The sequence below is a fragment of the Aegilops tauschii genome, chromosome 1 (genome assembly GCF_002575655.3).
Source record: "Aegilops tauschii subsp. strangulata cultivar AL8/78 chromosome 1, Aet v6.0, whole genome shotgun sequence".
Lineage (NCBI taxonomy): Eukaryota > Viridiplantae > Streptophyta > Magnoliopsida > Poales > Poaceae > Aegilops > Aegilops tauschii.
Window position 1 is genome coordinate 220,227,041 of NC_053035.3, and position 19,560 is coordinate 220,246,600.

The 19,560-nt window shown below is 47.5% G+C and overlaps 1 protein-coding gene across 1 annotated transcript; it reads left to right on the forward strand.

Moving 5' to 3' along the window:
- The first annotated feature begins 630 nt into the window (after positions 1-630).
- On the forward strand, positions 631-19,457 carry LOC109746936 (uncharacterized). Its single transcript, XM_073505893.1, has 4 exons — positions 631-797; positions 18,022-18,308; positions 19,032-19,065; positions 19,172-19,457. The coding sequence occupies exons 1-4, from the start codon at positions 631-633 to the stop codon at positions 19,197-19,199; spliced, it is 516 nt and encodes a 171-aa protein (XP_073361994.1). The 3' UTR covers positions 19,200-19,457.
- The last annotated feature ends 103 nt before the right edge of the window (positions 19,458-19,560 follow it).

Sequence of the window (19,560 nt, forward strand, 5' to 3'; positions counted from 1 at the left end):
GATCGCCAATACATGCAAACCCAGCTCCCTAGCATTCGAACATTGTAATAGAGAGGCAAATAAAGTAGCTCATGAACTTGCTAGACTAACTAGATTTTCTTCGACTTCGGATTGGTTTGAGGAGCCTCTAAATAAAATTGTTATGATCCTCACAAATGATGTACTGGTTATTTCTAATGAATAAAGGTTTGATTTATTTCAAAAAAACCCAACTCCCTAGCATGTCCAAATGTCCAACGTACGGCTCGTAAATGGATTCCTCCGGAAGCGATGGTGCAAAGTTTAGTTGATGGTGGCTTAGAGCATCTCCACTCGTGTCCCCAATAGGCCCCCAGGGTGACTTTTTTTGCGTCATCCCCGAAAAAACCTCACTCGCGTCCCTAGGACGCCGAAATCCGCCGGCTCGTCCCATATTTTGGCCCGGCGATCCCAGGCCGAACCCAACGCGCTGGGGGGTGCTTGGGGGCTCCAGGGAAAGGGAAAACGCGCCTAGGCCACCACTGTCAGGCGGAAAAGAGAGGGTTCATCGCGGCAGCCTCCACTCCGTTCCTGGGCGATCTTTCCGGTGCTCCGGCCACGCAGGGCAAGGTTTCCCGCCCGCCAGGTGTTCGGAGATTTGTCTGCTCAGCGATGGACTCGTACTACGAGGAGGCGTTCCCGACGCTGCTGGAGGAGGAAGCCGATGCCGACGCCCAGGACGAAGAGCATATCATGGTCCTCGCCGCTTTGGGCGGCCTGTTCGCGAGCAATGCAAAGCCGCGGCGAGGTGGCTCAGCGGTGGGCTGGCTGAATGCAAAGTAGAGGCATCGACTGGAAGGCTATTGCTTGCTCTACGTCGACTACTTCGCCGACGCTCCATTGCACAGCGAGAAAGTATTTCGGTGCCGTTATCGGATGAGCCGAAAGCTCTTCCTTAGGAGGCTCGCAGGAAGGATGTCGAGCGGGCATTTGGCGTGCTCCAATCTCGATTTGCTCTTGTCCGGTACCCCGTCCAGACCTGGTCGAAAGATCAAATGTGGGAGGCATGACTTGTTTGTTGGAAATATGCCCTAGAGGCAATAATAAATGGTTATTATTATATTTCTTTGTTCATGGTAATTGTCTATTATTCATGCTATAACTGTATTGACCGGAAATCGTAATACATGTGTGAATACATAGACCACAACATGTCCCTAGTAAGCCTCTAGTTGACTAGCTCGTTGATCAACAGATAGTCATGGTTTCCTGACTATGGACATCGGATGTCATTGATAACGGGATCACATCATTAGGAGAATGATGTGATGGACAAGACCCAATCCTAAGCATAGCATAAAAGATCGTGTAGTTTCGTTTGCTAGAGCTTTTCCAATGTCAAGTGTCTTTTCCTTAGACCATGAGATCGTGTAACTCCCGGATACCGTAGGAGTGCTTTGGGTGTGCCAAACGTCACAACGTAACTGGGTGACTATAAAGGTGCACTACGGGTATCTCCGAAAGTGTCTGTTGGGTTGGTACGGATCGAGACTGGGATTTGTCACTCCGTGTGACGGAGAGGTATCTCTGGGCCCACTCGGTAATGCATCATCATAATGAGCTCAATGTGACTAAGGCGTTAGTCACGGGATCATGCATTGCGGTACGAGTAAAGAGACTTGCCGGTAACGAGATTGAACAAGGTATTGGGATACCGACGATCGAATCTCGGGCAAGTAACATATCGATTGACAAAGGGAATTGTATACGGGATTGATTGAATCCTCGACACCGTGGTTCATCCGATGAGATCATCGTGGAACATGTGGGAGCCAACATGGGTATCCAGATCCCGCTGTTGGTTATTGACCGGAGAGGCGTCTCGGTCATGTCTGCATGTCTCCCGAACCCGTAGGGTCTACACACTTAAGGTTCGGTGACGCTAGGGTTGTAGAGATATATGTATGCGGAAACCCGAAAGTTGTTCGGAGTCCCGGATGAGATCCCGGACGTCACGAGAGGTTCCGGAATGGTCCGGATGTGAAGAATTATATATAGGAAGTCAAGTTTCGGCCACCGGGAAAGTTTCGGGGGTTACCGGTATTGTACCGGGACCACCGGAAGGGTCCCGGAGGTCCACCGGGTGGGGCCACCTATCCCGGAGGGCCCCGTGGGCTGAAGTGGGAAGGGAACCAGCCCCTAGTGGGCTGGGCGCCCCCCATGGGCCTCCCCCATGCGCCTAGGGTTGGGAACCCTAGGGTGGGGGGGCTTCCCACTTGCCTTGGGGGGCAAGGCACCCCTTTCCCCCCCTTGGCCGCCGCCCCCACCCTAGATGGGATCTGGCCGGCGCCCCCCCTCCCAGGGGGCCTATATAAAGGGGGGGGAGGGAGGGCAGCAACCTACAGCCTTGGGCGCCTCCCTCCTCCCCTGCTACACCTCTCTCTCTCGTAGAAGCTCGGCGAAGCCCTGCCGGCATCCCGCTACATCCACCACCACGCCGTCGTGCTGCTGGATCTCCATCAACCTCTCCTTCCCCCTTGCTGGATCAAGAAGGAGGAGACGTCGCTGCACTGTACGTGTGTTGAACGCGGAGGTGCCGTCCGTTCGGCACTCGGTCATCGGTGATTTGGATCACGGCGAGTACGACTCCGTCATCCACGTTCATTGGAACGCTTCCGCTCGCGATCTACAAGGGTATGTAGATGCACTCCTTTCCCCTCGTTGCTAGTATACTCCATAGATGCATCTTGGTGAGCGTAGGAAAATTTTAAAATTATGCTACGATTCCCAACAGTGGCATCATGAGCCAGGCCTATGCGTAGTTACTATGCACGAGTAGAACACAAAGCAGTTGTGGGCGTTGAGTTTGCCAATTCTTCTTGCCGCTACTAGTCTTTTCTTGTTTCGGCGGCATTGTAGGATGAAGCGGCCCGGACCGACCTTACACGTACGCTTACGTGAGACAGGTTCCACCGATTGACATGCACTAGTTGCATAAGGTGGCTAGCGGGTGTCTGTCTCTCCTACTTTAGTCGGAACGGATTCGATGAAAAGGGTCCTTATGAAGGGTAAATAGAGATTGGCAAATCACGTTGTGGTCATACGTAGGTAAGAAAATGTTCTTGCTAGAAACCTACAAACCACGTAAAAAAACTTGCAACAACAATTAGAGGACGTCTAACTTGTTTTTGCAGCAAGTGCTATGTGATGTGATATGGCCAGAAGATGTGATGAATGATATATGTGATGTATGAGATTGATCATATTCTTGTAATAGGAATCACGACTTGCATGTCGATGAGTATGACAACCGGCAGGAGCCATAGGAGTTGTCTTTATTATTTTGTATGACTTGCGTGTCATTGAATAACGCCATGTAAATTACTTTACTTTGTTGCTAAACGCGTTAGCCATAGAAGTAGAAGTAATCGTTGGCGTGACGACTTCATGAAGACACAATGATGGAGATCATGATGATGGAGATCATGGTGTCATGCCGGTGACGAAGATTATCATGGTGCCCCGAAGATGGAGATCAAAGGAGCATGATGATATTGGCCATATCATGTCACTATTTGATTGCATGTGATGTTTATCATGTTTTTGCATCTTATTTGCTTAGAACGACGGTAGTAAGTAAGATGATCCCTTATAATAATTTCAAGAAAGTGTTCACCCTAACTGTGCACCGTTGCGAAGGTTCGTTGTTTCGAAGCACCACGTGATGATCGGGTGTGATAGATTCTAACGTTCGAATACAACGGGTGTTGACGAGCCTAGCATGTACAGACATGGCCTCGGAACACACGCAATACACTTAGGTTGACTTGACGAGCCTAGCATGTACAGACATGGCCTCGGAACACGGAGGACCGAAAGGTCGAGCATGAGTCGTATAGAAGATACGATCAACATGGAGATGTTCACCGATCTTGACTAGTCCGTCTCACGTGATGATCGGACACGGCCTAGTTAAATTCGGATCATGTATCACTTAGATGACTAGAGGGATGTCTATCTGAGTGGGAGTTCATTAAATAATTTGATTATATGAACTTAATTATCATGAACTTAGTCTAAAATCTTTACACTATGTCTTGTAGATCTAATGGCCAACGTTGTCCTCAATTTCAACGCGTTCCTAGAGAAAACCAAGCTGAAAGATGATGGCAGCAACTATACGGACTGGGTCCGGAACCTGAGGCTCATCCTCATAGTAGCCAAGAAAGATTATGTCTTAGAAGCACCGCTAGGTGATGCACCATTCCCAGAGAACCAAGACGTTATGAACGCTTGGCAGCAGCGTGCTGATGATTACTCCCTCGTTCAGTGCGGCATGCTTTACAGCCTAGAACCGGGTCTCCAAAAGCGTTTTGAGAAACATGGAGCATATGAGATGTTCGAGGAGCTGAAGTTGGTTTTCCAAGCTCATGCCCGGGTCGAGAGATATGATGTCTCCGACAAGTTCTTCAGCTGTAAAATGGAGGAGAACAGTTCTGTTAGTGAGCACATACTCAGAATGTCTGGGTTGCACAACCGCTTGACTCAGCTGGGAGTTAATCTCCCAGATGACGCGGTCATTGACAGAATCCTTCAGTCGCTTCCACCAAGCTTCAAGAGCTTTGTGATGAACTACAATATGCAGGGGATGGAAAAGACCATTCCTGAGGTATATTCGATGCTGAAATCAGCGGAGGTGGAAATCAGAAAAGAACATCAAGTGTTGATGGTGAATAAAACCACTAAGTTCAAGAAGGGCAAGGGTAAGAAGAACTTCAAGAAGGACGGCAAGGGAGTTGCCATGCCCGGTAAACCAGTTACTGGGAAGAAGTCAAAGAATGGACCCAAACCCGAGACTGAGTGCTTTTATTGCAAGGGAAGTGGTCACTGGAAGCGGAACTGCCCCAAATACTTAGCGGACAAGAAGAAGGCCGGCAACACCAAAGGTATATGTGATATACATGTAATTGATGTGTACCTTACTAGTACTCGTAGTAGCTCCTGGGTATTTGATACCGGTGCGGTTGCTCATATTTGTAACTCAAAACAGGAACTACGGAATAAACGGAGACTGGCAAAGGACGAGGTGACGATGCGCGTCGGGAATGGTTCCAAGGTCGATGTGATCGCCGTCGGCACGCTACCTCTGCATCTACCCGCGGGATTAGTTTTAAACCTTAATAATTGTTATTTAGTGCCAGCTTTGGGCATGAACATTGTATCTGGATCTCGTTTAATTCGAGATGGCTACTCATTTAAATCCGAGAATAATGGTTGTTCTATTTATTTGAGAGATATGTTTTATGGTCATGCCCCACTGGTCAATGGTTTATTTTTGATGAATCTCGAACGTGATGTTACACATGTTCATAGTGTGAATACCAAAAGATGTAAAGTTGATAACGATAGTCCCACATACTTGTGGCACTGCCGCCTTGGTCACATTGGTGTCAAGCGCATGAAGAAGCTCCATGCAGATGGACTTTTGGAGTCTCTTGATTACGAATCATTTGACACGTGCGAACCATGCCTCATGGGTAAGATGACCAAGACTCCGTTCTCCGGAACAATGGAGCGAGCAACCAACTTATTGGAAATCATACATACCGATGTGTGCGGTCCAATGAGTGTTGAGGCTCGCGGAGGATATCGTTATGTTCTCACTCTCACTGATGACTTAAGTAGATATGGGTATATCTACCATGAAACACAAGTCTGAAACCTTTGAAAAGTTCAAGGAATTTCAGAGTGAGGTTGAGAATCAACGTGACAGGAAAATAAAATTCTTACGATCAGATCGTGGTGGAGAATATTTAAGTCACGAGTTTGGTGCACACTTAAGAAAATGTGGAATAGTTTCACAACTCACGCCGCCTGGAACACCTCAGAGAAATGGTGTGTCCGAACGTCGTAATCGCACTCTATTGGATATGGTGCGATCTATGATGTCTCTTACCGATTTACCGCTCTCATTTTGGGGCTATGCTTTAGAGACTGCCGCATTCACTTTAAATAGGGCTCCGTCGAAATCCGTTGAGACGACACCGTATGAATTATGGTTTGGGAAGAAACCTAAGCTGTCGTTTCTAAAAGTTTGGGGATGCGATGCTTATGTCAAGAAACTTCAACCTGAAAAGCTCGAACCCAAGTCGGAAAAATGCGTCTTCATAGGATACCCTAAGGAAACTATTGGGTATACCTTCTACCTCAGATCCGAAGGAAAGATCTTCGTTGCCAAGAACGGGTCCTTTCTGGAGAAGGAGTTTCTCTTGAAAGAATTGAGTGGGAGGAAAGTGGAACTTGATGAGGTGAGAGTCACCCCTTCCGAACCGGAAAGTGGCGCAGCGCGGGAAAATGTTCCTGTGGTGCCTACACCGACTTGGGAGGAAGTTAATGATGATGATCATGAAGCTTCAGATCAAGTTACTGAACTTCGTAGGTCCACAAGGACACGTTCCGCACCAGAGTGGTACGGCAACCCTGTCCTGGAAATCATGTTGTTAGACAACGGTGAACCTTCGAACTATGAAGAAGCGATGGCGGGCCCGGATTCTGACAAATGGCTAGAAGCCATGAAATCCGAGATAGGATCCATGTATGAAAACGAAGTCTGGACTTTGACTGACTTGCCCGATGATCGGCGAGCCATAGAAAACAAATGGATCTTTAAGAAGAAGACGGACGCGGATGGTAATGTGACCATCTATAAGGCTCGACTTGTCGCTAAGGGTTATCGACAAGTTCAAGGAGTTGACTATGATGAGACTTTCTCACCCGTAGCGAAGCTGAAGTCCGTCCGAATCATGTTAGCAATTGCCGCATACTATGATTATGAGATATGGCAGATGGACGTCAAAACGGCATTCCTTAATGGCTTCCTTAAGAAAGAGTTGTATATGATGCAGCCGGAAGGTTTTGTCGATCCTAAGAATGCTAACAAAGTATGCAAGCTCCAGCGCTCAATCTATGGGCTAGTGCAAGCATCTCGGAGTTGGAACATTCGCTTTGATGAGATGATCAAAGCGTTTGGGTTTACACAGACTTATGGAGAAGCCTGTGTTTACAAGAAAGTGAGTGGGAGCTCTGTAGCATTTCTCATATTATATGTGGATGACATACTATTGATGGGAAATGATATAGAATTCTTGGGAAGTATAAAGGCCTATTTGAATAAGTGTTTTTCAATGAAGGACCTTGGAGAAGTTGCTTATATATTAGGCATCAAGATCTATAGAGATAGATCAAGACGCCTCATTGGTCTTTCACAGAGTACATACCTTGACAAGATATTGAAGAAGTTCAGTATGGATCAGTCCAAGAAGGGGTTCTTGCCTGTATTGCAAGGTGTGCAATTGAGCACGGCTCAATGCCCGACCACGGCAGAAGATATAGAAAAGATGAGTGTCATCCCCTATGCCTCGGCCATAGGGTCTATTATGTATGCCATGCTGTGTACCAGACCTGATGTAAACCTTGCCGTAAGTTTGGTAGGAAGGTACCAAAGTAATCCCGGCATGGAACACTGGACAGCGGTCAAGAATATCCTGAAGTACCTGAAGAGGACTAAGGATATGTTTCTCGTTTATGGAGGTGACGAAGAGCTCGTCGTAAAGGGTTACGTCGACGCTAGCTTCGACACATATCTGGATGACTCGAAGTCACAAACCGGATACGTGTATATTTTGAATGGAGGAGCAGTAAGCTGGTGCAGTTGCAAGCAAAGCGTCGTGGCGGGATCTACATGTGAAGCGGAGTACATGGCAGCCTCGGAGGCAGCACAGGAAGCAGTTTGGATGAAGGAGTTCATTACCGACCTAGGGGTGATTCCCAATGCGTCGGGCCCGATGACTCTCTTCTGTGACAACACTGGAGCCATTGCCCTTGCGAAGGAGCCCAGGTTTCACAGGAAGACCAGGCATATCAAGCGTCGCTTCAACTCCATTCGTGAAAGTGTTCAAAATGGAGACATAGATATTTGTAAAGTACATACGGACTTGAATGTAGCAGATCCGTTGACTAAACCTCTCCCTAGAGCAAAACATGATCAACACCAGGACGCAATGGGTGTTCGATTCATCACAATGTAACTAGATTATTGACTCTAGTGCAAGTGGGAGACTGTTGGAAATATGCCCTAGAGGCAATAATAAATGGTTATTATTATATTTCTTTGTTCATGGTAATTTTCTATTATTCATGCTATAACTGTATTGACCGGAAATCGTAATACATGTGTGAATACATAGACCACAACATGTCCCTAGTAAGCCTCTAGTTGACTAGCTCGTTGATCAACAGATAGTCATGGTTTCCTGACTATGGACATCGGATGTCATTGATAACGGGATCACATCATTAGGAGAATGATGTGATGGACAAGACCCAATCCTAAGCATAGCATAAAAGATCGTGTAGTTTCGTTTGCTAGAGCTTTTCCAATGTCAAGTGTCTTTTCCTTAGACCATGAGATCGTGTAACTCCCGGATACCGTAGGAGTGCTTTGGGTGTGCCAAACGTCACAACGTAACTGGGTGACTATAAAGGTGCACTACGGGTATCTCCGAAAGTGTCTGTTGGGTTGGTACGGATCGAGACTGGGATTTGTCACTCCGTGTGACGGAGAGGTATCTCTGGGCCCACTCGGTAATGCATCATCATAATGAGCTCAATGTGACTAAGGCGTTAGTCACGGGATCATGCATTGCGGTACGAGTAAAGAGACTTGCCGGTAACGAGATTGAACAAGGTATTGGGATACCGACGATCGAATCTCGGGCAAGTAACATATCGATTGACAAAGGGAATTGTATACGGGATTGATTGAATCCTCGACACCGTGGTTCATCCGATGAGATCATCGTGGAACATGTGGGAGCCAACATGGGTATCCAGATCCCGCTGTTGGTTATTGACCGGAGAGGCGTCTCGGTCATGTCTGCATGTCTCCCGAACCCGTAGGGTCTACACACTTAAGGTTCGGTGACGCTAGGGTTGTAGAGATATATGTATGCGGAAACCCGAAAGTTGTTCGGAGTCCCGGATGAGATCCCGGACGTCACGAGAGGTTCCGGAATGGTCCGGATGTGAAGAATTATATATAGGAAGTCAAGTTTCGGCCACCGGGAAAGTTTCGGGGGTTACCGGTATTGTACCGGGACCACCGGAAGGGTCCCGGAGGTCCACCGGGTGGGGCCACCTATCCCGGAGGGCCCCGTGGGCTGAAGTGGGAAGGGAACCAGCCCCTAGTGGGCTGGGCGCCCCCCATGGGCCTCCCCCATGCGCCTAGGGTTGGGAACCCTAGGGTGGGGGGCTTCCCACTTGCCTTGGGGGGCAAGGCACCCCTTTCCCCCCCTTGGCCGCCGCCCCCACCCTAGATGGGATCTGGCCGGCGCCCCCCCTCCCAGGGGGCCTATATAAAGGGGGGGGAGGGAGGGCAGCAACCTACAGCCTTGGGCGCCTCCCTCCTCCCCTGCTACACCTCTCTCTCTCGTAGAAGCTCGGCGAAGCCCTGCCGGCATCCCGCTACATCCACCACCACGCCGTCGTGCTGCTGGATCTCCATCAACCTCTCCTTCCCCCTTGCTGGATCAAGAAGGAGGAGACGTCGCTGCACTGTACGTGTGTTGAACGCGGAGGTGCCGTCCGTTCGGCACTCGGTCATCGGTGATTTGGATCACGGCGAGTACGACTCCGTCATCCACGTTCATTGGAACGCTTCCGCTCGCGATCTACAAGGGTATGTAGATGCACTCCTTTCCCCTCGTTGCTAGTATACTCCATAGATGCATCTTGGTGAGCGTAGGAAAATTTTAAAATTATGCTACGATTCCCAACAGTGGCATCATGAGCCAGGCCTATGCGTAGTTACTATGCACGAGTAGAACACAAAGCAGTTGTGGGCGTTGAGTTTGCCAATTCTTCTTGCCGCTACTAGTCTTTTCTTGTTTCGGCGGCATTGTAGGATGAAGCGGCCCGGACCGACCTTACACGTACGCTTACGTGAGACAGGTTCCACCGATTGACATGCACTAGTTGCATAAGGTGGCTAGCGGGTGTCTGTCTCTCCTACTTTAGTCGGAACGGATTCGATGAAAAGGGTCCTTATGAAGGGTAAATAGAGATTGGCAAATCACGTTGTGGTCATACGTAGGTAAGAAAATGTTCTTGCTAGAAACCTACAAACCACGTAAAAAAACTTGCAACAACAATTAGAGGACGTCTAACTTGTTTTTGCAGCAAGTGCTATGTGATGTGATATGGCCAGAAGATGTGATGAATGATATATGTGATGTATGAGATTGATCATATTCTTGTAATAGGAATCACGACTTGCATGTCGATGAGTATGACAACCGGCAGGAGCCATAGGAGTTGTCTTTATTATTTTGTATGACTTGCGTGTCATTGAATAACGCCATGTAAATTACTTTACTTTGTTGCTAAACGCGTTAGCCATAGAAGTAGAAGTAATCGTTGGCGTGACGACTTCATGAAGACACAATGATGGAGATCATGATGATGGAGATCATGGTGTCATGCCGGTGACGAAGATTATCATGGTGCCCCGAAGATGGAGATCAAAGGAGCATGATGATATTGGCCATATCATGTCACTATTTGATTGCATGTGATGTTTATCATGTTTTTGCATCTTATTTGCTTAGAACGACGGTAGTAAGTAAGATGATCCCTTATAATAATTTCAAGAAAGTGTTCACCCTAACTGTGCACCGTTGTGAAGGTTCGTTGTTTCGAAGCACCACGTGATGATCGGGTGTGATAGATTCTAACGTTCGAATACAACGGGTGTTGACGAGCCTAGCATGTACAGACATGGCCTCGGAACACACGCAATACACTTAGGTTGACTTGACGAGCCTAGCATGTACAGACATGGCCTCGGAACACGGAGGACCGAAAGGTCGAGCATGAGTCGTATAGAAGATACGATCAACATGGAGATGTTCACCGATCTTGACTAGTCCGTCTCACGTGATGATCGGACACGGCCTAGTTAAATTCGGATCATGTATCACTTAGATGACTAGAGGGATGTCTATCTGAGTGGGAGTTCATTAAATAATTTGATTATATGAACTTAATTATCATGAACTTAGTCTAAAATCTTTACACTATGTCTTGTAGATCTAATGGCCAACGTTGTCCTCAATTTCAACGCGTTCCTAGAGAAAACCAAGCTGAAAGATGATGGCAGCAACTATACGGACTGGGTCCGGAACCTGAGGCTCATCCTCATAGTAGCCAAGAAAGATTATGTCTTAGAAGCACCGCTAGGTGATGCACCATTCCCAGAGAACCAAGACGTTATGAACGCTTGGCAGCAGCGTGCTGATGATTACTCCCTCGTTCAGTGCGGCATGCTTTACAGCCTAGAACCGGGTCTCCAAAAGCGTTTTGAGAAACATGGAGCATATGAGATGTTCGAGGAGCTGAAGTTGGTTTTCCAAGCTCATGCCCGGGTCGAGAGATATGATGTCTCCGACAAGTTCTTCAGCTGTAAAATGGAGGAGAACAGTTCTGTTAGTGAGCACATACTCAGAATGTCTGGGTTGCACAACCGCTTGACTCAGCTGGGAGTTAATCTCCCAGATGACGCGGTCATTGACAGAATCCTTCAGTCGCTTCCACCAAGCTTCAAGAGCTTTGTGATGAACTACAATATGCAGGGGATGGAAAAGACCATTCCTGAGGTATATTCGATGCTGAAATCAGCGGAGGTGGAAATCAGAAAAGAACATCAAGTGTTGATGGTGAATAAAACCACTAAGTTCAAGAAGGGCAAGGGTAAGAAGAACTTCAAGAAGGACGGCAAGGGAGTTGCCATGCCCGGTAAACCAGTTACTGGGAAGAAGTCAAAGAATGGACCCAAACCCGAGACTGAGTGCTTTTATTGCAAGGGAAGTGGTCACTGGAAGCGGAACTGCCCCAAATACTTAGCGGACAAGAAGAAGGCCGGCAACACCAAAGGTATATGTGATATACATGTAATTGATGTGTACCTTACTAGTACTCGTAGTAGCTCCTGGGTATTTGATACCGGTGCGGTTGCTCATATTTGTAACTCAAAACAGGAACTACGGAATAAACGGAGACTGGCAAAGGACGAGGTGACGATGCGCGTCGGGAATGGTTCCAAGGTCGATGTGATCGCCGTCGGCACGCTACCTCTGCATCTACCCGCGGGATTAGTTTTAAACCTTAATAATTGTTATTTAGTGCCAGCTTTGGGCATGAACATTGTATCTGGATCTCGTTTAATTCGAGATGGCTACTCATTTAAATCCGAGAATAATGGTTGTTCTATTTATTTGAGAGATATGTTTTATGGTCATGCCCCACTGGTCAATGGTTTATTTTTGATGAATCTCGAACGTGATGTTACACATGTTCATAGTGTGAATACCAAAAGATGTAAAGTTGATAACGATAGTCCCACATACTTGTGGCACTGCCGCCTTGGTCACATTGGTGTCAAGCGCATGAAGAAGCTCCATGCAGATGGACTTTTGGAGTCTCTTGATTACGAATCATTTGACACGTGCGAACCATGCCTCATGGGTAAGATGACCAAGACTCCGTTCTCCGGAACAATGGAGCGAGCAACCAACTTATTGGAAATCATACATACCGATGTGTGCGGTCCAATGAGTGTTGAGGCTCGCGGAGGATATCGTTATGTTCTCACTCTCACTGATGACTTAAGTAGATATGGGTATATCTACCATGAAACACAAGTCTGAAACCTTTGAAAAGTTCAAGGAATTTCAGAGTGAGGTTGAGAATCAACGTGACAGGAAAATAAAATTCTTACGATCAGATCGTGGTGGAGAATATTTAAGTCACGAGTTTGGTGCACACTTAAGAAAATGTGGAATAGTTTCACAACTCACGCCGCCTGGAACACCTCAGAGAAATGGTGTGTCCGAACGTCGTAATCGCACTCTATTGGATATGGTGCGATCTATGATGTCTCTTACCGATTTACCGCTCTCATTTTGGGGCTATGCTTTAGAGACTGCCGCATTCACTTTAAATAGGGCTCCGTCGAAATCCGTTGAGACGACACCGTATGAATTATGGTTTGGGAAGAAACCTAAGCTGTCGTTTCTAAAAGTTTGGGGATGCGATGCTTATGTCAAGAAACTTCAACCTGAAAAGCTCGAACCCAAGTCGGAAAAATGCGTCTTCATAGGATACCCTAAGGAAACTATTGGGTATACCTTCTACCTCAGATCCGAAGGAAAGATCTTCGTTGCCAAGAACGGGTCCTTTCTGGAGAAGGAGTTTCTCTTGAAAGAATTGAGTGGGAGGAAAGTGGAACTTGATGAGGTGAGAGTCACCCCTTCCGAACCGGAAAGTGGCGCAGCGCGGGAAAATGTTCCTGTGGTGCCTACACCGACTTGGGAGGAAGTTAATGATGATGATCATGAAGCTTCAGATCAAGTTACTGAACTTCGTAGGTCCACAAGGACACGTTCCGCACCAGAGTGGTACGGCAACCCTGTCCTGGAAATCATGTTGTTAGACAACGGTGAACCTTCGAACTATGAAGAAGCGATGGCGGGCCCGGATTCTGACAAATGGCTAGAAGCCATGAAATCCGAGATAGGATCCATGTATGAAAACGAAGTCTGGACTTTGACTGACTTGCCCGATGATCGGCGAGCCATAGAAAACAAATGGATCTTTAAGAAGAAGACGGACGCGGATGGTAATGTGACCATCTATAAGGCTCGACTTGTCGCTAAGGGTTATCGACAAGTTCAAGGAGTTGACTATGATGAGACTTTCTCACCCGTAGCGAAGCTGAAGTCCGTCCGAATCATGTTAGCAATTGCCGCATACTATGATTATGAGATATGGCAGATGGACGTCAAAACGGCATTCCTTAATGGCTTCCTTAAGAAAGAGTTGTATATGATGCAGCCGGAAGGTTTTGTCGATCCTAAGAATGCTAACAAAGTATGCAAGCTCCAGCGCTCAATCTATGGGCTAGTGCAAGCATCTCGGAGTTGGAACATTCGCTTTGATGAGATGATCAAAGCGTTTGGGTTTACACAGACTTATGGAGAAGCCTGTGTTTACAAGAAAGTGAGTGGGAGCTCTGTAGCATTTCTCATATTATATGTGGATGACATACTATTGATGGGAAATGATATAGAATTCTTGGGAAGTATAAAGGCCTATTTGAATAAGTGTTTTTCAATGAAGGACCTTGGAGAAGCTGCTTATATATTAGGCATCAAGATCTATAGAGATAGATCAAGACGCCTCATTGGTCTTTCACAGAGTACATACCTTGACAAGATATTGAAGAAGTTCAGTATGGATCAGTCCAAGAAGGGGTTCTTGCCTGTATTGCAAGGTGTGCAATTGAGCACGGCTCAATGCCCGACCACGGCAGAAGATATAGAAAAGATGAGTGTCATCCCCTATGCCTCGGCCATAGGGTCTATTATGTATGCCATGCTGTGTACCAGACCTGATGTAAACCTTGCCGTAAGTTTGGTAGGAAGGTACCAAAGTAATCCCGGCATGGAACACTGGACAGCGGTCAAGAATATCCTGAAGTACCTGAAGAGGACTAAGGATATGTTTCTCGTTTATGGAGGTGACGAAGAGCTCGTCGTAAAGGGTTACGTCGACGCTAGCTTCGACACATATCTGGATGACTCGAAGTCACAAACCGGATACGTGTATATTTTGAATGGAGGAGCAGTAAGCTGGTGCAGTTGCAAGCAAAGCGTCGTGGCGGGATCTACATGTGAAGCGGAGTACATGGCAGCCTCGGAGGCAGCACAGGAAGCAGTTTGGATGAAGGAGTTCATTACCGACCTAGGGGTGATTCCCAATGCGTCGGGCCCGATGACTCTCTTCTGTGACAACACTGGAGCCATTGCCCTTGCGAAGGAGCCCAGGTTTCACAGGAAGACCAGGCATATCAAGCGTCGCTTCAACTCCATTCGTGAAAGTGTTCAAAATGGAGACATAGATATTTGTAAAGTACATACGGACTTGAATGTAGCAGATCCGTTGACTAAACCTCTCCCTAGAGCAAAACATGATCGACACCAGGACGCAATGGGTGTTCGATTCATCACAATGTAACTAGATTATTGACTCTAGTGCAAGTGGGAGACTGTTGGAAATATGCCCTAGAGGCAATAATAAATGGTTATTATTATATTTCTTTGTTCATGGTAATTTTCTATTATTCATGCTATAACTGTATTGACCGGAAATCGTAATACATGTGTGAATACATAGACCACAACATGTCCCTAGTAAGCCTCTAGTTGACTAGCTCGTTGATCAACAGATAGTCATGGTTTCCTGACTATGGACATCGGATGTCATTGATAACGGGATCACATCATTAGGAGAATGATGTGATGGACAAGACCCAATCCTAAGCATAGCATAAAAGATCGTGTAGTTTCGTTTGCTAGAGCTTTTCCAATGTCAAGTGTCTTTTCCTTAGACCATGAGATCGTGTAACTCCCGGATACCGTAGGAGTGCTTTGGGTGTGCCAAACGTCACAACGTAACTGGGTGACTATAAAGGTGCACTACGGGTATCTCCGAAAGTGTCTGTTGGGTTGGTACGGATCGAGACTGGGATTTGTCACTCCGTGTGACGGAGAGGTATCTCTGGGCCCACTCGGTAATGCATCATCATAATGAGCTCAATGTGACTAAGGCGTTAGTCACGGGATCATGCATTGCGGTACGAGTAAAGAGACTTGCCGGTAACGAGATTGAACAAGGTATTGGGATACCGACGATCGAATCTCGGGCAAGTAACATATCGATTGACAAAGGGAATTGTATACGGGATTGATTGAATCCTCGACACCGTGGTTCATCCGATGAGATCATCGTGGAACATGTGGGAGCCAACATGGGTATCCAGATCCCGCTGTTGGTTATTGACCGGAGAGGCGTCTCGGTCATGTCTGCATGTCTCCCGAACCCGTAGGGTCTACACACTTAAGGTTCGGTGACGCTAGGGTTGTAGAGATATATGTATGCGGAAACCCGAAAGTTGTTCGGAGTCCCGGATGAGATCCCGGACGTCACGAGAGGTTCCGGAATGGTCCGGATGTGAAGAATTATATATAGGAAGTCAAGTTTCGGCCACCGGGAAAGTTTCGGGGGTTACCGGTATTGTACCGGGACCACCGGAAGGGTCCCGGAGGTCCACCGGGTGGGGCCACCTATCCCGGAGGGCCCCGTGGGCTGAAGTGGGAAGGGAACCAGCCCCTAGTGGGCTGGGCGCCCCCCATGGGCCTCCCCCCATGCGCCTAGGGTTGGGAACCCTAGGGTGGGGGGGCTTCCCACTTGCCTTGGGGGGCAAGGCACCCCTTTCCCCCCCTTGGCCGCCGCCCCCCACCCTAGATGGGATCTGGCCGGCGCCCCCCCCTCCCAGGGGGCCTATATAAAGGGGGGAGGGAGGGCAGCAACCTACAGCCTTGGGCGCCTCCCTCCTCCCCTGCTACACCTCTCTCTCTCTCGTAGAAGCTCGGCGAAGCCCTGCCGGCATCCCGCTACATCCACCACCACGCCGTCGTGCTGCTGGATCTCCATCAACCTCTCCTTCCCCCTTGCCGGATCAAGGAGGAGACGTTGCTGCACCGTACGTGTGTTGAACGCGGAGGTGCCGTCCGTTCGGCACTCGGTCATCGGTGATTTGGATCACGGCGAGTACGACTCCGTCATCCACGTTCATTGGAACGCTTCCGCTCGCGATCTACAAGGGTATGTAGATGCACTCCTTTCCCCTCGTTGCTAGTATACTCCATAGATGCATCTTGGTGAGCGTAGGAAAATTTTAAAATTATGCTACGATTCCCAACATTGTTGTGTCATCTTGCACAACATGATCATTGAGAGCGAGCAGGAAAAGCCAGTGTTTGACACTGAACCATATTACAGGCAGGGTCCTCTTGCACAAGTTGATCACCAGCTACTGGCAATCTGGACTGCCTTCCTCAATATGCTTCAGGAGATCCGAGACCCACAGGTGCATCAACAACTGTAGCACGATCTGGTGGAGCACCTATGGAGGCTCAAGGGCAACGCCTAGCTCGACGTGTGATGAAATATGAGTTTTTATTTGTTGAACTATTTGATTTGTATTGATTTTCTGTGATAAACTATGTGATAAAAATTGCTTCTATTGAATTTGAGCCGAAGCACGCCAAATATGGACCGAAATTGGTCCAATTTGCGCTGAAAGTGGGCCAATTTACGTCGAAAATGGGCCAAAAGTGGGTCAATTTCCGTCGAAAGTGGGTCGAAATCGACGCCTGGGGGCGACCTGGGGGGAGGGGGGCTGGGAACCCGAGGCTCCCCACGCCGTTTTTTCCGCCGTCGCGTCTTCATGCGGCGCTATTTCAAGCCCCTAGGGGCCGAACGAGTGGAGATGCTCTTATGTCGTCAAGAAAACCGAGGTGCTGCAGCAGTTGTTTACATAAACAAAAATGGTCTATTTCTCGGTGCTTCTGCAGTAGTTTTTGAAGTCCTTGTAGATCCGGCATCCCTAGAGGCCCATGAACCTTTAGCTTTAGCATCAGATCTTATCATCTTAATGTCCACCAGCTGCATGTTGCATCAGACTGCTTGAAGGTGGTGACAAATATGAAAAATGGGGCAGCTTCTATTTATGCCTCGGTGTTGGGTGAGATAGACCACGGGCGTAGAGATTTCCTTGATGTAATATTTTGTTATGAACCTAGAGACTGTAACCATGAAACTCATTTTTTAGTTAAGTCCGGCGTTTCTCTACCATGGGCTGCCATTTGTGGCTAGGATCACATCATTTGTATCCCAAACATTGAGTTTTAATAAGGGAAACCCTTTGTATCAGTAGTCTGATAACAAACATCCGTCAGACTGGCCGTGGTCCGTTGATTTTATTTGCTCACACGGCCTATATTTGTATGGTTCCCATCATTAACGCTGGAATTTAACCTCAAATTAATGCTAGAATTTAGCCTTTCCGAGTAAATCTAGACTGCTAGGCCCACCCACCCCACCCAGTCTCGCATCTCCCGGGCGAGTCGATCCAGCCCCGAGCTCGCTGCGGTCGCTGCTCACGACGACGGCTACCTCCGCCACGACCTGCTCCGCACCACAGCTCCGTGACGGCTACCTCTTCCACGACCAGCTCCGCACCAAGGCTACAGCTGCTCCACGTCGCCGGTGCTGCGTCCCGCTCCCGTCTACTTCGCCGGAACACTGCTCTCACCAACCCCCGTCGCCGGCCCGCAACAGCGCCGTTTCAGAACCGCAAAGAAGTTGCACGCGCATCCTAGCCATCACCCCTGGTAAGTACTCAGCCGAACTATGTTTGATTCATCTCATGTTTGATTCCTTTTTAATCAGTTGATTTGATTTGTTACTGTGGATGCAATGCTGGCTATGATAAATTTTGTTGAGTGAATCTGTTATATCCAATTTATAGTGGACCACTATTTAATCTAGCAATTTTGGTAAATTTCTTATGAAGAATTGCAGATCAGAGTAATACTATGATTCACAATCTGGATGATAATATTAGTTTTTGACAAGATTTCAATTTTTAATGTTTCCATCCAAGTTTAGATATGTTCCCAACTTGTACGTTCGTGCTTCTCAGTTCTGTTGCATCTAAATTTCTATACAGGTGCTTCTGGAGTCTTTATATTTTGCTTCCAAATGCCAAAAAACCAAATCAATCTATATGTTTATGAGTCAAAACTCAAAACAGACATCCCCTTGGTGGCCAAATATTTTTAGTTTTGCTTTAATTCTATGCTTCAATTTGAAGTTTTGAACCCATGTGTATAGTATATCTTCTATATATCTTGTATATAGCATATTTTCATCTAACCAGCAACTCGAACTTCAAGTATGACACTCATTTGCTGCTACTAAATTCTTCATTTTTCTGCTTCTCCTACTTATAACCGTAGAAAAAAATCATGCACCCGGATAGTACCACATCTTTGTCTTCGTTGTAGGTGCTTTGCTTCTATACATCCAGCTCACAATCATTGTCTTCGTTGTAGGTGCTTTCCTTCCACGGTTCAACCTTTTTGGAATGTAGGTGATCAAACCATCTGTCAGTTCTACTCGGCGCCGCCCTTGATAACACGGTGGCCATAGTGCTGAATATTAGTTGGGCTAATGGCCCACTTAACAATTTCAGGAAAATCCCTAAGGGCCCATGCTGTTAAGGGAGTGGTGGGAAATTTAGTTCCACATGGCTAGTTGAGAGAGATGTACACCAACTTATAAGGTGAGCTCTTCTCCCACTAGTATGAGTTGGTGTGAAGGAAGGAGAGGTGTTCCACACGCGCTCCTCCTCCGCCGCCCGCCTCGTCACGACGCGCGCGCGTGCCGCGGGTTGCTAGCTCAGCCAAAGATACAACGCTTCACACCTCCACTGCTCCTTGGTCGTTCCTTTCACTACTGCTGCCCTCGGTGATCCCATCCCGTCTACCGCGTACACGGCTGACGGGAGAGCAGGCCTCCGAAACCCCGCTTCTCCTGATCCTGTACGGGAGAGAGGCGATTAGGTTTTTGGGAGCGACTACT

What these genes read in the sequence shown, in the direction of transcription:
- LOC109746936 (XM_073505893.1), top strand. Translation starts at nt 631, where the DNA reads ATGGACTCGTACTACGAGGAGGCGTTCCCGACGCTGCTGGAGGAGGAA. An exon ending in GTGGGCTGGCTGAATGCAAA is followed by an intron (nt 798 to 18,021) that starts GTAGAGGCATCG and finishes CACCCCACCCAG; the next exon opens with TCTCGCATCTCCCGGGCGAG. An exon ending in CGGTTCAACCTTTTTGGAAT is followed by an intron (nt 19,066 to 19,171) that starts GTAGGTGATCAA and finishes TAACAATTTCAG; the next exon opens with GAAAATCCCTAAGGGCCCAT.